General features: G+C 36.6%; 1 protein-coding gene across 44 annotated transcripts in view; it reads right to left on the reverse strand.

Annotated features, from left to right (window-relative positions):
• Positions 1-23,685, reverse strand: part of VPS13B (vacuolar protein sorting 13 homolog B) — an 851,071-nt gene that overhangs the window by 771,780 nt on the left and 55,606 nt on the right. For all 44 annotated transcript variants that reach the window (XR_008702388.1, XM_055546536.1, XM_055546537.1 and 41 more), the window contains one exon: positions 995-1,115. Coding sequence is in view for 43 of the 44 variants with exons in the window: in XM_055546536.1 (XP_055402511.1) it covers positions 995-1,115 (121 nt within the window). In the remaining variant the exon portion in view is untranslated. The remainder of the gene's footprint in view (positions 1-994; positions 1,116-23,685) is intronic.

Here is a 23,685-nt window from a genome sequence, read left to right on the forward strand (position 1 = left end):
TGCCAGAAGACAGTCAAAAAATAACTAGTCTGAATCCAGCAGAAAGCTTACAAAGCTTTGGGGCAGAAAACAAGTGTATACCAATGTCAGCTATACCTCAAAAAAAAAAAAAAGTAACTGATAAATCAAAGAGAAGTGACTGATAACTGCTAACTGTAAAAAGGCAGCAATGCACCTTGGCCACAGAGCCATCATGTAACAATCACTGTTTTTTGTTTTTTTGGGGTTTTTTCCCTTCATTAAATATTTATCAAGAAACTGTTATTTGAAAGGACTACTCTTCCAGACAAATAAAAATTTTAGGAACTGAAAAGAGAGATGGTCTCCCAGTTACAAAACTCTGTGATTCTGTTAGTGAATTTTACAGTTTCCAGAAACTGAGAACAACTTAGTGTCATTCCTTTGTTTATCAAGAAGCAAGAGAAATGAAGAGACTATAAGTATTTATTGCTATTGCTATTGCTAAGTCACTTCAGTTGTGTCCGACTCTGTGTGACCCCAGAGACGGCAGCCCACCAGGCTCCCCCGTCCCTGGGATTCTCCAGGCAAGAACACTGGAGTGGATTGCCATTTCCTTCTCCAATGCATGAAAGTGAAAAGTGAAAGTGAAGTCGCTCAGTCGTGTCCGACCCTCAGCGACCCCATGGACTGCAGCCTTCCAGGCTCCTCCATCCATGGGATTTTCCAGGCAAGAGTACTGGAGTGGGGTGCCATTGCCTTCTCCAATAAGTATTTATTACTCAGAGGCAAATCATTGCTTGGAGAGGATGTAAAGAAACTTAAGGAATAATCTCAAGCAAATGAGCACCAAACCTTGAATGATTCCAAAGCTCTCACAAATGTCTTTCAATCTGTTCTGTTATGCAGTAAATGTACATATACTTTAAATACTTTATGACACTAAAAAATATGGAAAATATATATTCTACAAAGGGCTACAACAATGATCAATAACAATCAAAATTTTGGTTTTATCAATCCCCTTAGAAGTTACCTGGTGGCAAATCAGGATCTGTGGGAGTGGCCTGTTGAATTCTTCGGGGTTTTGCTGATGTTTTTGTGTTCTCAGTAGTACTACGGTTGGTAGAATTAGAACCACAGCTTTCATGATCATCCTATTTTTATTTGGAAGAAAAAAGCAAAGTATCAATCACCATTCAAAAATTTTAAAAAGTTTTCTTGAATGTATGTAGGTTACTAAAATTGATGTTAGACTCTTCCAACTTTATTTTTTTAGCTATAAAAACCTATGTAACCAAAATTTTTGTACTTTGTACTCTTAAACAGCATTTTTAAAACAAGTAGTAGTTTAAAATTAGAAACTATTTCTTTAGTTGATATCAAAACAAACCACTTGATAATGTCAAATATGGCTTTAGCAAAAGAAGACAATTCAATTGAAGCTTTTAAACATTTTCCATTTGAAAATCTGAAATAAATGGTAAGGGTTTTAATTTTCATGTATTTGTTTATATATTAAAACCCTCACTATTTTGTGAGTTGGGAATCCAAGCTGTCTCCTTAATCACATTTTTTTTTAATTAGTAATTTTGTTTGTTTTAGTTTCTAAGTTGTATCCAACTCTTAGGGCTCCACTGTGGATTTCCCAGTCAAGAATACCTGAGCAGGCTGCCCTTCTCCAGATCTTCTGGACCCAGGGATAGAATCCAGTCTCTTGCATTGCAGGCAGATTCTTTTCCACTGAGCCACAGGGGAAACCCATCTTTTTTTCTTGGTAATAATTTATTTTTTGTTTGTTTTTTTGAAGTCTATTTCTTTAAGCTTTTTTTTTTAACTGAAGGATAATTCCTTTACAGTATTGCATTGGTTTTTACCAACATCAATATGAATCAGCCAGTCCACCTTTAAGGATTAATCTTAATCATCTTTAGAATTCTTGGCACCCATTTAACAATGTTCACTGAATTGTTATTATTCAGATTAGATAAGAGGTTTAACTAGTTTCTAATATGGATAACATAAAAACTTCAAAATAAACATATTTTTGAAATTTACACAATACGAATGAGTACTCTTTACCTGACTTGATTCAACAAACATTTATAAAATGTTTTTACGTGTTAATTGCTAGATTTACAAAAGCAACTGTCCTCAAAGATTTCAGAATCTATTTGAAATACATAAAACCAGTCTACAAGAGTACTTTTTTGTTTATTTTCAAGTAATAGGAACACAAAGAGTCATTCTATTTGGAAGAACCAGAGAGATCAGGTCATTAAAACTGAGTGAATGTTTTAGGTTAAAATCAGAGGTTAAATGGGGGAAAACTATAAATAGCACATACAAAGAATAATTATCAGTCAAAAGAAAAAAAAAAGCCACAATAGACAACATTTAAGATGGGAGAACAATACCAAAAGCTAAAGGCGGGGTCTAGTTCAATAAAAACGCAGTCATGTAAAGAACTATAGAGATGTTCTCAACCTTCATTCTATTTGACACTCAAGATTTGGTAATTAGGAGGAGGGTGCCAATAAACAAAAAAAAAAAAAAAAAGGGAAGTTTGGTAATCCAGTAGAGGGACAGGAGTGGGAAAAGTAAAAGAGTAGATCAAAGGGTGAATAACAAGTTAAGATGGAAAAAATACTCATAGATTGCTCTTTCAAAAAAACAGGTATGACAAGGAGGAAATAGATGGGGTAGTAATATGAAATAAAAGCATGTGACATCACCTTATTCCTTTGGGGAGGTTAAACTAGCACATTCTGCTTGAGAGATGCATATGAGGAAACAGAGATCAAACACCTCTCCAACACAAAGGGAAACTGATGGTATACTGTGCATCATTAACTCATTAATCAACAATAAAACTATTTCATAATGCTTAAAAGAATGGTCATGAATTTAGTTTTTCTCATATATTTGAAGAGAAAATTTCAAGAACTAAAAGAAGGTTAACTACTAAATTTACCATTCTAATATGATACCACAGGCAATAAGAACAGTGACAGGCCCTCCTTTAGGATACAAAAAGGTTCTTCACTACAACCACTAACAGGATGATATAATAATAAAAATGAATCTTTTACAATATGGCATGACTTCAGATGCTAGTCATACATTAGTAAAAGAAAAAATTTCTGTCTGAAACTTTGTTACAAGTAAAAAGTTGAAAGATTTGCTATAATAAAAAATGAAGAAAATTTGCACACGAACTTGTATTCATTTTAAGTTAATGCAAAACAAACTTCACAGCATTTCATTCCACGAAACAACTTCACTATTCAATCTTTATAATGACATCTTCTGTTATTTTGGGGAATGTTATAGTCTCTAAATACTAAAAGACTACTACTGTGAATAAAACCTCACTGTAATTACTTTTAGTTCAACTTAGATCCTTAAAAATGTCTGTAGTCATACACTTCTGCACAATGTTAACATTAAAAGCACACTATTACTTTTTGAAACATATGGTTGTCTCAAAAGCCCAGAAGTAAAACATATTCATTAAAGAGATGTGAAAAAGTTCCAAGTGAACTGCCAAAACTAGCATAATTATGAAAATATTTAACACTGAAACCATCTGAAATCACATACTGTATATAGATTACAGTGATGTCATAATAAACATTCCAGCCAAAATGCACTAAAACTACTGCAGTCCAATAAATCTGGCATACACTAGATGACAAATATCTTAAAGCAAGAAGAAAGAACAAGTTATTTTATTTTTAAAAAGTTATTAGCGGCAAAAAAGGGTAAACTGCATAGATTAAGTATAAGTTTTCAAAAAGTCTTTTAAAAAGTGAATAAAGCTTCCCTACAAACTTCACGTTTTTATCATTTAAAAGAAAAACAAACTAACTTTATTTATTTAAACAAAAATTTTAATAACTTAAAATTTCAGTGTGCCTTAAAAAAGGGCATTAATCATGGTACCCATAGGAATGAAACAAACATTACCAAATATGTAAACACTTCTTTCTTAATTATGCTTAGGAAATCATGGGTGCATATATATTATAATTAGAAAATAATTCTTTTGATAATTTCATCTTGTTTTCTTTTCAATTACATTTTAATTGCATCAATTATAAGTGAGCTTCCATTCAAACCATGCCCCAACTAACTTAAATAAAAATAAAGTAAAATAATTATAATATTTACTATTAACACTGGAATTATTAGTTTGAATTCATCATCTGCTTTTAACCAATGTGACTATTACACATTTTAATTCATTGACAGTCTCTAACTTCTAATAAAAGAAACTCTGTTCTCAAAAATACTAGCTAAAATGTTTTGAGATAATTTTTAACCCCAAACACATTACAGTTATATCTCTCTTATTTAGGTTGCAATTTTTCCAAAATGTCAAGTTAAGTATATTTCATGGCAAAAGAATGTTGTCTCTTGGGGACCACATAGCTATTTCTGAAAATACTGCCCTTTGCTCCTCATGAAACAAGCAAGAATGTCATTTCCTTACAAAAGTTCCTAACAGAGGGAAAATGTGGCAAAACCCTGTATTTAAATAGATCCGTTACTTTCACACTGACAGATCATGGGATCATGTTGCATACTTTTCACCTTAGCCCTCGAAGGGCTAGTCAATTAAAGCTGGAAAGCCATCAACTCCCAGATTCACAACAGTAGAGTAAGCTTGAGGACAAAACTTAAAACAGGTGACTGAATCATTCTAAGTCCTCGTTTTAGAAAAAGGTTAAAAGTAAGAAAGAGTTGAAGGAGAGACCAAAAGACACAACCAAGAAGTGCCATGTCTTGCATTCTTCAGCCCTGCAGCACCAAACTTAGGAGGCAGAGAACTAAGGCTCACCTGGCAGCTCTGGTTGCTCCCAAAGAGAGTGTGAGGGCCTTGGAAATGAACTGCTGCAAAGCCCATAGGTAAGTTCACCTCTAACCCCTCCAGAAGCAAGTACAAAGACAACAGTTGCAAAAAAAAAATCTCTAAAGGTAAGCCTGTACTTTGGAGAGTCAGAGAGCCAAGGCAAGTCAGCAATGCAGAGGGACACTTGTAGAACACGAGAGCTAGCCAGGAAATATATATATATATATATATATATTACCTTCTGGGGTAAAATTGGGCATCTCTGGCTCCCTTCTACCCTGAGAGGAATATTAATAAACTTAACTTTAGTCATTAAAAGGAAAAAAAAGCCAAGCCACCTCAGTAAAGGAGATGTGTATACCCCCAGCCTCTTCACACATCAGCTTAAGCCCACACAAGAGGCTGCTTCCATCTTCTCTGCAATCAAGGGTGTGACAGGCTGGGAAAGAAGAAAAGAGAGCTGATGCTCCCCTGCCTTCTTTTACTGGAACCTCCCAAAAGGAGGGACAGCTAACCTAACAGGCCAAAACTGAACATACACTAAGACATATTAGGCTACATTTTAACAGAGAAAGAGATCACTGTCCTAACTGTAAACACCTGTGTGGTGGAGCCACTCTTCTACCTGAGAGCCATGTTCCCCACATGACGCGATAACGAACCATCGCTCCTCTGGCCTTCTTTTCACATTCTCAGCCGTGTAATCCAGGATACTGCCCCTTCCAGAGAACAATCAAACTATACTGGTTAACAGCATAATGTTAGAAAAAATCTGTCCTTTATTATTGCCTATGACATTCTTTTTCCTTCAAATCAGTCGGTATATATCATATAGGCAACTTCTCCCCTCTTTTTAAAAATCACTGAATTGAAGTGCTTAGACTCATCCTTAGATTTGGAATGTGAAATAGGCAGAAATTAAGGAAGGAGAGAACAAAAGTACATACAGAGGCATCCCAGCCTAAGCCACACTCCACCATCTAATATTGACCAAAATTCAGTAGGGATTGGGTGAGTGAGCTGATTAATAAAACTGCACTTTGTCTTCTTACATGTGTAACTTCCCTCAACAAGAACCATGATTTTTTTTTTAACTATCTGTTAGGCATTTTGAGAGAAAACAGGTAGTACAAATGGATGGTACTTATCCTGGTAGCCTTACTTATATGCATAAAAAGGTTAAAAGCAATTCAAGTTAATCAGCTATTAATTACATAGGTCTCACACACACAAACGCAAAAATAACAGTAAAATTTACTGAGCATTTATATGTGCCAGACCTCCAGTATTTTAAGGATGAGGAAATTGGGGCTTAAGAGATTCTAAGGTCAAAAGACATGAAGAAAAACAGCTAGGATGAACGCCCAGATATGTCTTATAGAAAGCCCCTTCACTGCTACTGATAAAAGACAGAAAACAAAGAGAAAGGGAAGAAAAAGAATGGCAGAGAGAGAAGAAAAAAGACACACAGGAAAAAACTTTCTGTTTATGGCATTTTCAATGGGTTACTGGAGAAGGAAATGGCAACCCACTCCAGTACTCTTGCCTAGAGAATTCCGTGGACAGAGGAGCCTGGTGGGCTGCTATCTATGGGGTTGCACAGAGTCAGACACAACTAAAGCGACTTAGCAACAGCAGCAGCAGCAATGGGTTATGAGTATCAGTTCAAGAAATATAAGCTTTATTCTACATATTGAGGAGCCAATGAAACTTATGAGTAGGAGACTAACAAGATGAAGTACTTCATTCAGGAAGAATCTTCAGGTAACGTGACAAAGCACAAAAGAAGACATACTAACAATTAATAAAAATTAATAGGCCATTATTAGTCAGATGGGGAGTTGACTGTGGCTTAGATCATGAACTGCTTATTGCAAAATTAAGACTTAAAGAAAGTAGGGAAAACCACTTGGCCATTCAAGTATGACCTAAATTAAATGCCTTAAAATTATATGGTGAAGTGACAAATAGATTAAAGGGATTAGATCTGATAGAGTGCCTGAAGACCTATGGATAGATGTTTGTAACATTATACATATGGAAGTAGTAATCAAAACAATCCCCAAGAAAAAGAAATGCAAAAAGGCAAAATGGTTGTCTGAGGAGGCATGATAAATAGCTGAGAAAAGAAGAGAAACAAAAGGCAAAGGAGAAAAGGAAAGATATACCCATGTGAATGCAGAGTTCCAAAGAAGAACAAGGAGATATAAGAAAGCCTTCCTCAGTGATCAATGCAAAGAAATAGAGGAAAACAACAGAATGGGAAAGACTAGAAATCTCTTCAAGAAAAATAAGAGATACCAAGGGAAAATTTCAAGCAAAGATGGGCACAATAAAGAACAGAAACACCAAGGACCTAACTAAAGCAGAAGATTAATTAAGAAGAGGCGGCAAGAATACACAGAAGAACTATACAAAAAAGATCTTCATGACCCAGATAACCACGATGCTGTGGTCACTCACCTAGAACCAGCCATTCTGGGATGCGAAGTCATCCCAGATGGCCTTGGGAAGCATCACTACGAACAAAGCTCGTGGAGATCATGAAGTTTCAACTGAGTTACTTCAAATCCTAAAAGATGATGCTGTGAAAGTGTTGCACTAAATATGCCAGAAAATTTGGAAAACTCAGCAATGGCCACAGGATTGGAAAAGGTCAGTTTTCATTCTAACCCCAAAGAAAGGCAATGCCAAAGAGTGTTCAAACTACAGCACAACTGCAGTTATTTCACATGCTAGCAACCTAATGCTCAAAATTCTCCAAATGAGGCTTCAATACTACATGACCTGAGAATTTGCAGATGTTCAAGCTGTATGTAGACAATAAAGAGGGACTAGAGATCAAATTGCCAACATCTGTTGAATCATAGAAAAAGCAAGAGAATTCTGGAAAAACATCTACTTCTGTTTTATTGATTACACCAAAGCCTCTGACTCTGTGTATCACAACAAACTATGGAAAAGTCTTCAAGAGATGAAGACCACCTGACCTGCCTCCTGAGAAACCTGATTGCAGGTCAAGAAGCAACAGTTAGAACTGGATATAGAACAACGAACTGGTTTCAAATAGGAAAATGAGTACATAAAGGCTGTATACTGTCACCCTGCTTATTTAACTTCAATGCAGAGTACATCATGCGAAATGCTGGGCTGGATAAGCACAAGCGGGAATCAAGATTGCCGGGAGAAATATCAATAACCTCAGATATGCAGATCACACCACCCTTATAGCAGAAAGCAAGGAACTAAAGAGCCTCTTGATGAAAGTGAGAGAGGAGAGTGAAAAAGTTGGCTTAAAACTCAACATTTAAAAAACAAAGCTCATGGCATCCAGTCCCATCACTACATGGCAAATAGATGGGGAAACAATGGAAATAATGGCAGACCTTATTTTCTTCAGCTCCAAAAGTACTGCATATGGTGACTGCAGCCATAAAATTAAAAGACACTTACTCCTTGGAAGAAAAGCAGAAAAACTATAACAAACCTAGACAGCATATTAAAAAGCAGAGAGATTACTTTGCCAACAAAGGTCCATCTAGTCAAAGCTATGGTTTTTCAGTAGTCATGTATGAATGTGAGAGCTGGACTATAAAGAAAGCTGAGCACCGAAGAACTGATACTTTTGAACTGTTGAGAGCCCCTTGGACTGCAAGGAAATCAAACCAGTCGATCCTAAAGGAAATCAACCCTGAATATGCACTGGAAGGGACGATGCTGAAGCTGAAGCTCCAATACTTTGGTCACCTGATGTGAAGAACAGACTCACTAAAAAAGAGCCTGATGCTGGGAAAGACTGAAGGAGGGAGGAGAAGGGGGCAACAGGATGAGACGGTTGGATGGCATCACCGACTCAATGGACATGCTTTTGAACAAGCTCCAGGAAATGGTAATGGACAGGGAAGCCTGGCATGCTGCAGTCCACGGGGTCGCAGAGAGTCAGACACGACTGAACAACTGAACAACAGCAATAATAGGTCATTATAATAGTTTAGAAATTAAATGATGCAGAAAATTAGCAATGAGAATTCTTTTAAAGGCTAGCACTTCAAACTCAACGGTAAAACAAAATTTGTGGAGCTTCCCTGGTGGCTCAGTGGTAAAGAATCCACCTGCCAAAGCTGGAGACATGGATTTAGTCCCTGGTCCTGAAAGATCCCAGGTGCCTTGGAGCAAATAAGCCCCTGCACCACAACGTTTGTGTCTATGCTCCAGAGCCCCGGAGCCACAACTACTGAGCCCACAAACGCTCGAGTTCACACTCTGCAGTGGGAGAAGCCACTGCAATGAGAAGCCCGCATACCATAACTAGAGAATAGCCACCGCACTTGCCACAACTAGAGAAAAGCTCATGCAGCAACAAGATCAAGCATAGCCAAAAATAAACAAAAATTATTTTTTAAAATGTCAGTCATTCTAATAACATTTTTAAAACTCATGGATTCTGCAACAGACTTATTTCCCCTAACCTCTACTCCTCAAAAACAAAAAAAACAGTCCTTTCTAATTCAGTCAATGAGTAAACATAGCTACTATTTTCTCAGTCTCCTAAGACTCCTTCTGTGTGCAGTCACTCAGTAGTATCCGACTGTTTGACATCCTATGGACTGTAGCCTCCCTGGCTCCTCTGTCCATGGAATTTTCCAGGCAAGAATAGTGGAGTGGGTTGCCATTTCCCACTCCAGGGCATCTTCCCGATTCAGGGATCAAAGCTGTGTCTGTTTTTCCTGCACTGGCAGGCAGACTCTATACCACTGCACCACCTGGGAAGATGGTATATGTCATAATTTTGCAAAATGACTACAATGAGCTTTTACAATTTCAAGTAGAGAGATCCCTGGTTAGATTTACTCCTAGGTATTTTATTCCTTTTGCTGTGACTGTAAATGGGTTTTCTTCATGTCTATGAAAGTTCATCATTAGTCTATAGAAGCAAATCAGGTTTTTGTATATCAATTTTGTAACCAGAAACATTACTGAAATTTATTAGTTCTAGTAATTCTCTGGTGGCATCTTTAATTCTTTATCTATAATATCATGCCATCTGCAAACAGTGACAGGTTTATTTCTTCCTTTCCATTTTGGATTCCTTTTCTTTTTCTTGTCTGATTGCTGTAACCAGAACTTCCAATACTAGACTGAATCTTTGTCTTCTCTTGATCTTAAAGGAAAAGCTTTCAACTTTTCACCACTGGGTATGGGTTTTCACCACTGGTGTTGCCTGTGGGTATGCCACATATGGCCTCTATTATACTGAGGTATGCACTTTCCATAACCACTTTGTTGAGTGCTTTTATCAATAACAAATGTTCAATTTCATCAAAAGCTTTTTTCTGCTTTTATTGACATGGTCATATGGTCTTTATTCTCCAATTTGTCAATGTGATGTGTCACACTGATGAACTTCTGGATATCAAACCATTCCTGCACCCCTGAGATAAATCCCACTTGGTCATGGTGTATGTAATGTATTGTTGAATTTGGCTACCTGATATTTTTGGGGGATTTTGCAACCATGTTATTCAGTGATACTGGGACAAAATTTGTGTGTGTGTGCTGTCTTTCAGTGCAATCCCTATCAAAATACCAACTGCATTTCTCACAAAACTAGAACATCTAACTCTAAAATTAGTATGGAAACACACAAAAAAGCACACAAAAAACCAAACAGCCAAAAAGGCCTTGAGACAGAACAAAGCTGGAGGTATCACACTCGCTGGTTGCAAGCTATACTGCAAAGCTTCAGTAATCAAAACGGTATGGTGCTGGACCAAAGATAGACACACACATCAATCGAACAGAGAACACAAAAGAAACCAATGCTTCTTATATGGTCAACTAATCCATGACATAAGGAGGCAAGAATATAAAATCGGGAAAAACATCCTCTTTAATAAACAGTATTGGGAAAACTGGACAGCTTCATGCAAAAGAATCAAACGGGACTGCTTTCTCACACCAGATATAAAAATAAACTCAGAAAGAGTTAAAGACTTAGATGTAAGATCTGAAACCATAAAATTCCTAGAACTCATAGGCAACACACTCTTTGACAGAGGTTTTGGCAATATTTTTTTTCAATGTGTCTCCTCAGGAAAGAGAAACGAAAGCAAAAAAACAAATGGGATGACATCAAACCAAAAAGCTTTTACATAACAAAGGAAACCATCAACAAAATGAAAAGTCAACCTACCGCATGGGAGAAAATGCTTGCAAAAGATACATGTAATAAAGAAAGGGTTAATTTCCAAAATATATAAAGAATTCACAAAACTCAATACTGAAAAAACAAATAATCAGATTAAAAATTAGGTAAAGGACCTGGGCATATTTTTTTTCCAAAGAAGACATACAAATGGCCAAGAGATACATGAAAAGATGCTCAACATCACAAATCATCAGGGAAATACAAATCAAACATACAGTGAGACAGCATCTCACACCTGTCAAAATGACCATCATCAAAAAGACAACAAATAACAAGTGTTGGTGAGGATGGGGTAAAAAGGGAGTCCTCATGCATTGTCGTGGAGAGGGCAATGGCACCCCACTCCAGTACTCTTGCCTGGAAAATCCCATGGATGGAGGAGCCTGGAAGGCTGCAGTCCATGGGGTCGCTGGGAGTCGGACACGACAGAGCTAATTCACTTTCACTTTTCACTTTCATGCATTGGAGAAGGAAATGGCAACCCACTCCAGTGTTCTTGCCTGGAGAATCCCAGGGACGGGGGAGCCTGGTAGGCTGCCGTCTATGGGGTCGCACAGAGTTGGACACGACTGAAGTGACTTAGCAGCAGCAGCAGTATGCATTGTTGATGGGATTGTAAACTGGTCCAGTCACAATGGAAAACAGTATGGAGATCGCTCAAAAAATGAAAAACAAAACTATCATATAATCTAGAAATTTCAATACAGGGTATTTGCCTAAAGGAAACAAAAGCACTAACTTGAAAAGATATATGCACCCCAATATTCACTATACCACTATTAATAACAGCCAAGATTCGGAAGCAACCTAAGTGTCTACTGATAGATGAATGGATAAAGAAGATGTGGGACACACACACACAGTAGAATATTAGCCATAAAAAATTAAATCTTGTCATCTGCAATAACATGGGTGAATCCAGACAGTATAATGCTAACTGAAATAATTCAGATAAAGAAAAACAAATACCATATGATCTCACTTACATGTAGAATCTAAAAGCAAAAAAAAAAAAAAAAACGAGACTCGTAGATATCGAGAACAAATCATTGGTTGCCAAAGAGGAGGAAGGTGAGGGGTTGGGCAAAATAAGTGAAGGGGATTAACAGGTACCAACCCCTAGTCATAAAATAAATAAGCCTTGGGAATGTAACATACAGCATAAAGACTATGGCCAATAGTTATGTAATAACTTTATATGGAGACAGATCATTACTAAATTTATAGTGATGATCACTTTGTAATATAAACGACTGTCAAATCACCACATAGTACACCTGACACTAACATAATGCTGTATGTCAGTTATATTTCAATTTAAAAAGTGAATAAAAGAAAGCAGCCATAGACAATACTTAGCCGTGTTTCAAAAAATCCTTATTTATAAAAACAGGCAGTAGGCCCATGAGCCATAAAGTTTAATTACTCTTGCTTTAAAACACTTGCCTTAATAAAAAATACAGGATAAACAATAATTCAATCTGAAATTGTTTGGAATCCAATATTTTCATTATATAAGACAAAAAAAAAAAAAAAAAAGACTACAATATATCTAACTAATACAATATGTCTAATTAATGAGGGACTCTTTAAAATATCCTGGGGGAAAAGTACAATCTTTTTGCCTGGCTATAGTACTGCTAAGAAGATAAGACATTTCTACCATTATCCCTTTTATAACTAATTTCTAACAAAACAACAAATATTGACTAAGAAAAAGAAAAGCAATTTTCAGTAAGAAGATAGCCTGAAGAAAATTCTACAGACCCAAAGGAAAAGAAAAATAAAACATTTCTGAAGAAAATATTACAGCAAAAAAGCACATTCTCAACATATGCAAAAGGAGAAGTTAAAATTTGGCTAACATGATAAAGAAAGTAAAATGTAAAACTAACTTGGAGAAAAACAGATAGAAGAGTGGGGAAACAAAACTGGATACATCTTCCAACCCAGGGAGCACTGAGTACATAAGAAGAATACATTTTGAGACAAATTTTCAGTAAAACACAGAATTTTCTCTAGTACCATACATATATCTCAATAATACTAATGAAGACAATTAAGATTTTATATAATTGCAGTAAAGGTTAAGAGATTTAAATTATACACTATAATAAGAATTTTAAAATTTTATATTAGCTAGGTACTCAGATGATAATGCTTCATTTCATTTTTGCTATGAAGGAGATTCTGGCAGAGCTATAGTATGAGTGTGCTGCTGCTTAAAAAAAAGGAAAAAACCTCAAGAGCCATAATGTTTACTATATCTCTGTTTAAAGAGACAATTGTTTATTTTGTATTTGAAATCCCATAAGAGTATTCTCTAAGTGAGTGTCCATTCATACTTACAGATACCTTCAACAATGGTTAAGACCAGATCTTAATACTTTAATTGTTATAGGATAACAACATATTATCTATTAAGAACTTAAAATTAATGTATAAAATAATCTTATTTTTCAGATAATATAATCTTTAACAGGTTAGAAAAATAAGAATCACAATATTTTGCTTCTTAAACATATATCCAGTCTCTTATTGACTTTCCTTTGATGGACAGGAAAATCCAGCGAATCAGACTGTTGTTAGTCGGTCAGTTGTGTCTGACTCTGCGACCCCATCAACTGCAGCACTCCAGGCTCTCCTGTCCTTCACTACCTGCTGGAGTTTGTTCAAACTCATGCCCATTGAGTAGATGATGCCATTCAATCATCTCATCCTCTGCCACCTTTTTCTTTTGCCTTCAGTGTTTCTGAAGCATGAGTTGGCTTTTACCATCAGGTGGCCAAAGTACTGGAACTTCAGCATAAGCCCTTCAATGAATATTCAGGTTTGATTTCCTTTAGGATTGACTTGTTAGATCTCCTTATACTCCAAGAGACTCCCAAGAGTCTTCTGCAGCACCACAATGCAAAAGCATCAATTTTAGGTGCTCTAACAACCATACATGACTACTGGAAAAACTACAGCTTTGACTATATGGACCTTTGTTGGCAAAGTGGTGTCTCTGCTTTTTAATATGCTGTCTAGGTGTGCCACAGTTTTACTTCCAAGGAGCAAGTGTCTTTTAATATCACGGTTGTAGTATCCACTAGCAGTGATTTTGGAGACCAAAAAAATATCATCTGTCACTGCTTTTATTTCTTCCCCTTCTGTTTGCCAGGAAGTAATGGGACCAGATGCCATCATCTTGGTTTTTTGAATGCTGAGTTTCAAGTCAGCTTTTTCACTCTCCTCTTTCACCCTATCAAGAGGTTCTTCAGTTCCTCTTCACTTTCTGCCATTAGAATGATATCGTCTGCGTGTCTGCGGTTGTTGTTTCTCTCAGCAATCTTGATTCCAGCTTGGGATTCATCCAGCCCAGCATTTTGCATGATGTACTCTGCATGAAAGTTAAATAAGCAGGACGACATTTTATGGCATCAGTTCAGTTCACTCCAGTCAGTCGTGTCCGACTCTTTGCGACCCCATGAATCGCAGCACGCCAGGCCTCCCTGTCCATCACCAACTCCCAGAGTTCACTCAAACTCACGTCCATCGAGTCGGTGATGCCATCTAGCCATCTCATCCTCTGTCGTCCCCTTTTCCTCCTGCCCCCAATCCCTCCCAGCGTCAGAGTCTTTTCCAATGAGTCAACTCTTCGCATGAGGTGGCCAAAGTACTGGACTTTCAGCTTTAGCATCATTCCTTCCAAAGAACACCCAGGGCTGATCTCCTTTAGAATGGACTGGTTGGATCTCCTTGCAATCCAAGGAACTCTCAAGAGTCTTCTCCAACACCACAGTTCAAAAGCATCAATTCTTCGGTGCTCAGCTTTCTTCACAGTCCAACTCTCACATCCATACATGACCACTGGAAAAACCACAGCCTTGACTAGACAGACCTTTGTTGGCAAAGTAGTGTCTCTGCTTTTCAATATGCTATCTAGGTTGGTCCTAACTTTTCTTTCAAGGAGTAAGTGTCTTTTAATTTCATGGCTGCAGTCACCATCTGCAGTGATTTTGGAGCCCAAAAAAAATAAAGCCTGAAACTGTTTCCACTGTTTCCCCATCTATTTCCCATTAAATAGATGCCATGATCTTCATTTTCTGAATGTTGAGCTTTAAGCAACTTTTTCTCTCTCCACTTTCACTTTCATCAAGAGGTTTTTTAGTTCCTCTTCACTTTCTGCCATAAGGGTGGTATCATCTGCATATCTGAGGTTATTGATATTTCTCCCAGCAACCATGATTCCAGCATGCACTTCTTCCAGCCCAGTGTTTCTCATGATGTACTCTGCATAGAAGTTAAATAAGCAGGGTGACAATATACAGCCTTGATGTACTCCTTTTCCTATTTGGAATCAGTCTGTTGTTCCATGTTCAGTTTTAACTGTTGCTTCCTGATCTGCATATAGGTTTCTCAAGAGGCAGGTCAGGTGGTCTGGTATTCCCATCTCTTTCAGAATTTTCCACAGTTTATTGTGATCCACACAGTCAAAGGCTTTGGCATAGTCAATAAAGCAGAAATAGATGTTTTTCTGGAACTCTCTTGCTTTTTCCATGATCCAGCAGATGTTGGCAATTTGATCTCTGGCTGCTCTGCCTTTTCTAAAACCAGCTTGAACATCTGAAAGTTCACAGTTCATGTATTGCTGAAGCCAGGCTTGGAGAATTTTGAGCATTACTTTACTAGCGTGTGAGATGAGTGCAATTGTGCGGTAGTTTGAGCATTCTTTGGCATTGCCTTTCTTTGGGATTGGAATGAAAACTGACCTTTTCCAGTCCTGTGACCACTCATACTCCTTTCCAATTTTGAACCAGTCCACTGTTTCATGTCCAATTCTAACTGTTGCTTCTTGACCTGCATACAGGTTTCTCAAAAGATAGGTAAGGTGGTCTGGTACTCCCATCTCATTGAGAATTTTCCACAGTTTTTTGTGATCCACACAGTCAAAGGCTTTCAAGTAATCAATGAAGCAGAAGCAGATGTTTTTCTGGAACTCCTTTGCTTTCTACATGATCCAATGAATGTGTGCAATTTGATCTCTAGTCCCTCTGCTTCTTTGAAACTCAGCTTGTACATCTGTAAGTTCTTGGTTCACGTACTGCTGAACCCTAGCTTGAAGGATTTTGAGCATAACCTTGCTAGCCTATGATAGGATCCTAAATAACATTTTTCCCCTTTTTTCTTGGCATTGCGTTTACACTGGAAATATTAGAAACATTTTACTTACAGTTAGCAATGATACTTTCTATATTCCTGTAAAACAAATGCAAATCAGAGATAAATAATGGTTCTACTAAAAAAGATAACTAAACTTGAGAATGAGATCTAACTTGAAGAGATATATAGTCAGCCCAGCTGAGGCAAACAGTAAAGCATGCCTGAGCTAAACAGTGCAATAACGTTGGAGGTGTGAGTCTAACCTTCAGGAAAAGTTCAACAACTAGGGAGTGCAGATCAGGACCTCTGTGTAGGCAAATGTACAAAATAACAACCAACACAAAATAACCATCAATAGGAAATGAAATTCACTCCCTAAAATTATTCCATTTCTGGACAATGTTGCAAAACTTAATTCTTCACCAATAAGATAGCAAATCTGAATACTACAGTATTAACAATCATCTTAAACCAGAAAGTCTTTGGGCTTCCCAGGTGGTACAGTGATAAAGAATCTGCCTGCCAATCAAAGAGACACAAGAGACATGGTTCAAACCCTGGGAAGATACCCTGGAGGAAGAAATGGCAACCCACTCCAGTATTCTTGCTTGGAAAATTCCACGGACAGAGAAGCCTGGTGGGCTACAGTCCATGGGGTTTCAAAGAGTCGGACACAACTGAGAGCACACACATACAAACTAGAAAACCAACACTTAAGATGTACTACGACTCCTAACAGATGACCACAGAACTTTGAAAGAATAATTCATTTATAGTGGTGAGGGAAGAAGCCATATTACCTGAGTTAATGAATGAGTGGATGCTGAGTAACTTGAGACAGGAAAAGACTATTAGGTCTAGAGCCTGAAAATAATCAAGTAGAATGAAGGTGGTAAAAGATCAAAAAAAAAAAAAGCACCTGCTATATTCAGGATACACAGTGCAAAGCCAGAGGCAAAAGTTGTCAACAGTGGGGGAAAAAAGAGCCCTTATCTTCAGAATATTATTTATAAGGGAGTATTTTTAAAATCAAATAATCCTTAAACTGCAAAATAATACAATGAGTAATTATTTACTGGTATAAACAATGCAAGTGCTTTATATTTATTGTTCATAATCATCACAAACATCCTATATTATTTCCATTTAACAAATGACAAAAACAAAGCTCAAAATTTTTCAACAAATAACATTAGAGTTTGTTAACAAAGTGTTTAAAGAGTTCATAAAAAGAAGCAATTACTTGAAGCTGTTTATATGGCTTCTACTAACATCTTTTCATCTTCTGTTGACCACCTTTCTCTCATTCCAACTCCTGCTATTATCCTCTTCTGAAAACAAAACAGACACAGCTGCTACTAGACAAGCCCAACCACAAGCAGATGAGACAGATATGATCCCAAAGGTTAAATCCAGAAATCAGAATTCTTAAGCAGAGAAAGTAGAAGACTTCTTCAAACAAAGGCTCAAAGAATTTGTAGCAAGATGAAATGCACTACAAAAAATATTTTTAAAAGTTCTTTAAGCTGAACTAAAACGATGGTAGATTAAAAACTTCGATCTACATAAAGGAATGAAGAGTGTCAGAAGTAACTATGTGAGTAAAATCAACAGACACTTTCTGGTTTTTAATTTCTTAAAAATTAACTGCTCAAAGCAATCATAACTATGATGATGATAAAGACAATGATGATGACAATGTAGTCCTGGGGTCTGTAACATATACATAAGAGTTATAACAAGACTAGCATAAATGATGACAGGGAATAAAGAGAATCATACTATTGTAAAGAATACTTAAAAAAAAAATACTTACATTATCCATATTAGTATTCGAAAGCAGACAATGAGAAGTTAAGCGTGCATATTTGTCAACCCTTGAACAACCACTAAGTAAGAAAATGAAGAACATAGCGAATAAAACAATAATGAAGATAAAATGGAATGCTAAAATATATACTCAATTCAAAAGAGGCAGGAGAAAAGGAAGAAAAATTAGATGGGACAAATTATAAATAAATAAAAAGACAAACCTAAACAAACAGAAAATTACATAAAATGTAAATAATCTAACACACTACAATTAACAGACAGTAACTGTTATTCAGATTAGTAAAACTCAACTATAATCTAACTACAGAAAACTAAGTTTAGATATATAGACTCAATACAGTTTCTAAAGATATGATACCCCAAGTTTCAAAGAGAAAATCAAGGCAAAAACGAACCAATCCAAAAAAAAAAAGAAAATTAGCAGCATCTAATTAACAAAACAAAAACCAGAGAACTGTTGCATTTTATGAATAAAAAGGGAATCTAGAGACGACCTTGTGAACCAAACCAAACTAAAAAACTAGAAGCTGCAGTCTGTGTTCTTCATTATCTTTCATGCCAGCTAACACACTGGGATGGCTTAAAGCCAACAGGGGAACAAAGAACTTGCAACCACCAGCAAGCTGCAATGTTTCATACCAGCTTCTTTTCCCCCCCAGCATTCAGACATAGAAATTACAGAGTCCACAGCACTGAACACTATAATTAGGGTTGTACTGGCACTTCTATTACAACCCCATATTTTCATTCATAACATTCTTAGAAAGTCCTTCACAAAACTAAAGCCTTCCTTTCTTATCTCAATCCCAATTATTCTTCTTCTTAACATAGAAGAGCTATAAGAGATCAGCTCCTACAGCTGAAAAAAAATAAGTAAATAAAAGTCTTCCCAAGGATAAAATAAATACAACAGAACCCCCCCCAAAAAAACACCTAAAGTGGCAAACAAGAATTAAAACTTTATTAATGTTAAAAAAAAATTATCAAATCAAAAATCCACCTTATACCAAGTCTGGTTTTCATGCGGCACAAATTTCAATCTTATACATGACATAACAAAAAATTCTACTATATTATATAAAACATGGTCTTCCCTCATGGCTCAGGCAGTAAAGAATCTGCCTGCAATGCAGGAGACCCAGCTTCGATCCCTGGGTTGGGAAGATCCCCTGGAGAAGGGAATGGCTACCCACTCCAATATTTCTGCCTGGAGAACCCCATGGACAGTGGAGCCTGGGCTACAGTCCCTGGTTTTGCAAAAAGTCGGACACAACTGAACAACTAAAACTTTCACTTTTATCATTTTTATATATATACACACACATATATATGTATATATATATAAAGAACTAGATCTTTATAACACATAGGGTTTTTTTTTTCCAAACAGCTAACTAAAAGGAGTCCTCTTTCTACTACTACTGATTAGGAAGCTTTAGACACAGGTAGAAGTTTAAGAAACCATGATTTCTCCTATTTCTGAATTTTTAAGGCACAGAATAGAGTTTAAGACATATTTATCTTAATTTTCATTCATCCACAAGTTATCTGTGCATGTTCGTGGCTTTTGGTTTTTTATTTCCTTTTCAATAATGTTTTTAAATTATTCAAGTTATTTCACCTCAAAAACAAATCAAAATTTAAAACAAAGTAAATTTTACCACCTGGTTGTTCTAAGACTACAGACAGTATTTTCATACTAAAATTAAAATCATAAGCTACATATGAGATAACATTTTTTCCTTAAAACATTCAAGAGGGCTTCCCTGATGGCTCCGTGGTGAAGAATCCACCTGCCAGTTCAGGAAACATGGGTTCAATCCCTGATCCAGGAAGATCCCACATCCCTCGGAGCAGCTGAGCCCAAGCACCACAACTATTGAGCCCGTGCTCTAGAACACAGGTTGGATCCCTGGGTTAGGAAGATCCCTGGGTTAGGAAGATCCCCTGGAGGTACTTCTTTTTGAATGGAAAAAAAAATAATCCTCTGAAATAAATATGTAAAAATAATCTATTGAGAGTAACACTGACTTTGTAATTTACTCTGCTTTTTCCTTACTACAGCTCTACAAATCCAATTACTGGTCTTTCCACTCCTAAGTAAAAATGAAAACAATTCAAATTTCAGTATTTATTCAAGGTCCAATATGTGGAAATAAAGTAAAAATTTTCCTTAAAGTTTTCCAGTTTTGGCAGAGAGATTATTGAGCAAAAACAATTAGAGGAAAATTTAACTGTCATCAGAAAGAAAGACGTAGCAAATTAATTGTAATTTGCCTTTTTATAATCCCATGATGTACCTGGCATCATAGGACTTATGTATGCTAGAAGGCAGAACAAAAAAGTATGATGACATCAAGCTAGATAATTTATACAGATGTCACGAGTTTCAGTGGCATTTAACAACACATCTTTTTAACTAAGCAGGATAAACATTTAGAAATAGCTACTGCTTTACAAATGAAATGTCCTTTTACTATATTAGATACAGCTATGCAAAAATGTCTGTACACTTCAGTTTGGCAAAAATGTCAACTCTACACATAAATTAAATGTTAAATATATTATCTGCTTTTTATCTTTACATATATAATACAAGGAAAATCCAATACCACAGAAAAAATTATGTTAATCTATTGTACACAATTCTTGATCATCTATATAATCAATGCAGGGGAACAGCACTGTTCAAATGCAATAGAAAACTAAGAGTATTTACATTTAATTTCTGATTACCTTAACTGAAATTTTTTGTAGATGTGTCTCTACCAACAAATTTGTTTATACAAATATTAAGCTTATTCAAAGTTCTCTAGAGAATATGAGAAAGCCAGAGATAAGACATAAAATTTTGTGCAATTCATCCACCAGTGGATAACTATATAAAACCAAAATTGAATTCTTCTATGGATTTTCATAAGGACAAAAGACATTTTAAAATACTGCTTGGGGTGGGGTGGGAGGGAGGGAAGTTCAGGAGGCAGCGGGGATGTGTGTACACCTATGGCTAATTCATGTTGATGTGTGGCAGAAACCAACAGAACATTGTAAAGCAATAATCCTCCAATTAAAACATTAATTTAAAATATAAATAAAATATTGCTTACACTAAGTTTGAAGTAAAGGATATTCCAGTTAACCAATATATTAATACAAATTGAGCATCAGGACTTTATTGGTAATATAACCAAAATAGCGCTCAGAAAAATCATTCTCATCTATTATCCGTGTCCATGTATGAACTGCTTACCATATTTATACAGATGCTATGTTAATCAAGATATTACAAATGTGGAGAAGGAAATGGCAACCCACTCCAGTATTCTTGCCTGGAGAATCCCAGGGACAGAGGAGCCTGGTGGGCTGCTGTTTATGGGGTCTCACCAAGTCAGAGACGACTGAAGCAACTTAGCAGCAGCAGCAGCAGCAGAGGAACTACAAATAACTCAGGGAAGCTGAAATATGAGAAAAAAGAAAGTGACCCCAGAGGCTGGAAGACTGAAAAGATTGAGAAGAACTGTGAAAACAAAAGGAGGGTAGCCATTAAGAAATTTTAAGCCCAGTAGTTATATAGTTCAGTTTACATTTTAGAAACATCACGCCCAGAGAGAAGTTATCAATGAGGACTAAAATAGATATATGCAAAAGAGATAATGTAACAGTAGAGTCCAGAGTAGGACAAATAACTGGATATAAGGGATGTACAAAGTTCAGCATGACTTCAGGGGTGCTAGTTTGGATTAAAGGTAAAAAGTGAAATTTTTCACTGAAATAGGAAATATATAAGGAAGAAGGGATTTGAGGTTTAAAATAAAATTCAGTTTGAAACATTCTATGGAGATATAAGTGAAGGTCCATTTTGCTCTTGGTCTTGGAGCTCAGGGGTGGGGGGAAGAGACTGGACCCTAAAATAGTATTTTATGAATAAACAGCATATAATAATTAAATCTACTAGGGAATAAAATGATCCAAGGAGAGGCAAGGACTAAAATAATGAAAGCCTAAGAAACTCCAATTAAAACTCTGGGATGGGTAGCAGAAATGAAGCCACAAGAAGAGCCAGAGAAAGGGTAGAGAGAGATAGGAAGAGAACCACAAAAGCCACAAAAATGAAGTTTCCAAAAAGAGACCAAAAAGCAAAGATTTTGCAACAATGATATTATTAATGACCTCTGCCAAAATGTTTATAATGGCATCATGGAAGCAGATTCAGTGAAGAGGTATAAATATTAAGTCATAAATTCAAAAGGAATGGAAGAACATGTAGATTAGAAACAAACAAAACTCTGTTTGTATTAATAGTTGACATGATTGTTAGAAAACTATAAGAAATCTACCAAAAAACCCTCCTGTAATTAACAAAGGAAGCAAAGTTGCAGAACACAAGATCAACACAGAAAAATCAACTGCATAACAACAAATAACTGGAAATGAAAATAAAAACCACAATAACATTTATAAATACTCCAAATAAAATAAAATATTTAGCTATAAATCTAGTAAAACATATACAGGATCCACAGGCTGGAAAAACAATGCTGATGAAAGAAATCAAAGAAAATCTAAGTAATTAAAGAAACATACTGTGCTCATGGATTAGAAGACAACATGGTAAAGATGTCAATTCTCCCCAAACTGTTCTGCACATTTAAGGCAATTTCTGCCAAACCTACAACAAGCCTATTCTAAAATTTGGAAAGAAAAGACTATTTCTAATAGACAGAAACAATTTTGAAAAAGAATATATGCAGAGTATATCATGTGAAATGCCAGGCTAGATGAATCACAAGCTGGAATCAAGATTGCTGGGAAACATATAAACAACTTCACATATGCAGATGATACCACTTTAACGGCAGAAAGTGAAGAGGAACCAAAAAGCCTCTTGATGGGGGTAAAAGAGAGTGAAAAAGCTGGCTTAAAACTCAACATTCAAAAACAAAGGTCATTGCATCCAGTCCCATCACTTCATGGCAAACAGATGGGGGAAAAGTGGAGACAGTGACAGATTTTATGTTCTTGGGCTCCAAAATCACTGTGGTTGGTGACTGCAGCCATGAAATTAAAAGACACTTGCTGCTTGGAAGGAAAGCTATGACAAATCTAGACAGCATATTAAAAAGCAGAGACATCACTTTGCCAACAAAGGTCCATCTACTCAAATTTATGGTATTGCAGTCTCGGAGAAGGCAATGGCAACCCACTCCAGTACTCTTGCCTGGAAAATCCCATGGACAGAGGAGCCTGGAAGGCTGCAGTCCATGGGGTCGCTAGGAGTCAGACACGACTAAGCAATTTCACTTTCACTTTTCACTTTCATGCATTGGAGAAGGAAATGGCAACCCGCTCCAGTATTCTTGCCTGGAGAATCCCAGGGATGGGGGAGCCTGGTGGGCTGCCATCTATGGGGTCACACAGAGTCGGACACAACTGAAGCGACTTAGCAGTAGCAGTAGTCATGTACCAATGTGAGAGGTGGACCATAAAGAAGGCTAAACACCAAAGAATTGATGCTTTTGAATTATGGTGCTGGAGAAGACTCTTGAGAGTCCACTGGACTGCAAGATCAAACCAGTCAATCCTAAAGGAAATCAACCCTAAGTATTCATTGGAAGGACTGATGCCAAAGGCTGAAGCCTCAATACTTTGGCCATCTGATGCGAAGAGCCGACTCACTGGAAAAGAC

Source organism: Bubalus kerabau, chromosome 14 (assembly GCF_029407905.1).
Source record: "Bubalus kerabau isolate K-KA32 ecotype Philippines breed swamp buffalo chromosome 14, PCC_UOA_SB_1v2, whole genome shotgun sequence".
Taxonomy (NCBI): domain Eukaryota; kingdom Metazoa; phylum Chordata; class Mammalia; order Artiodactyla; family Bovidae; genus Bubalus; species Bubalus kerabau.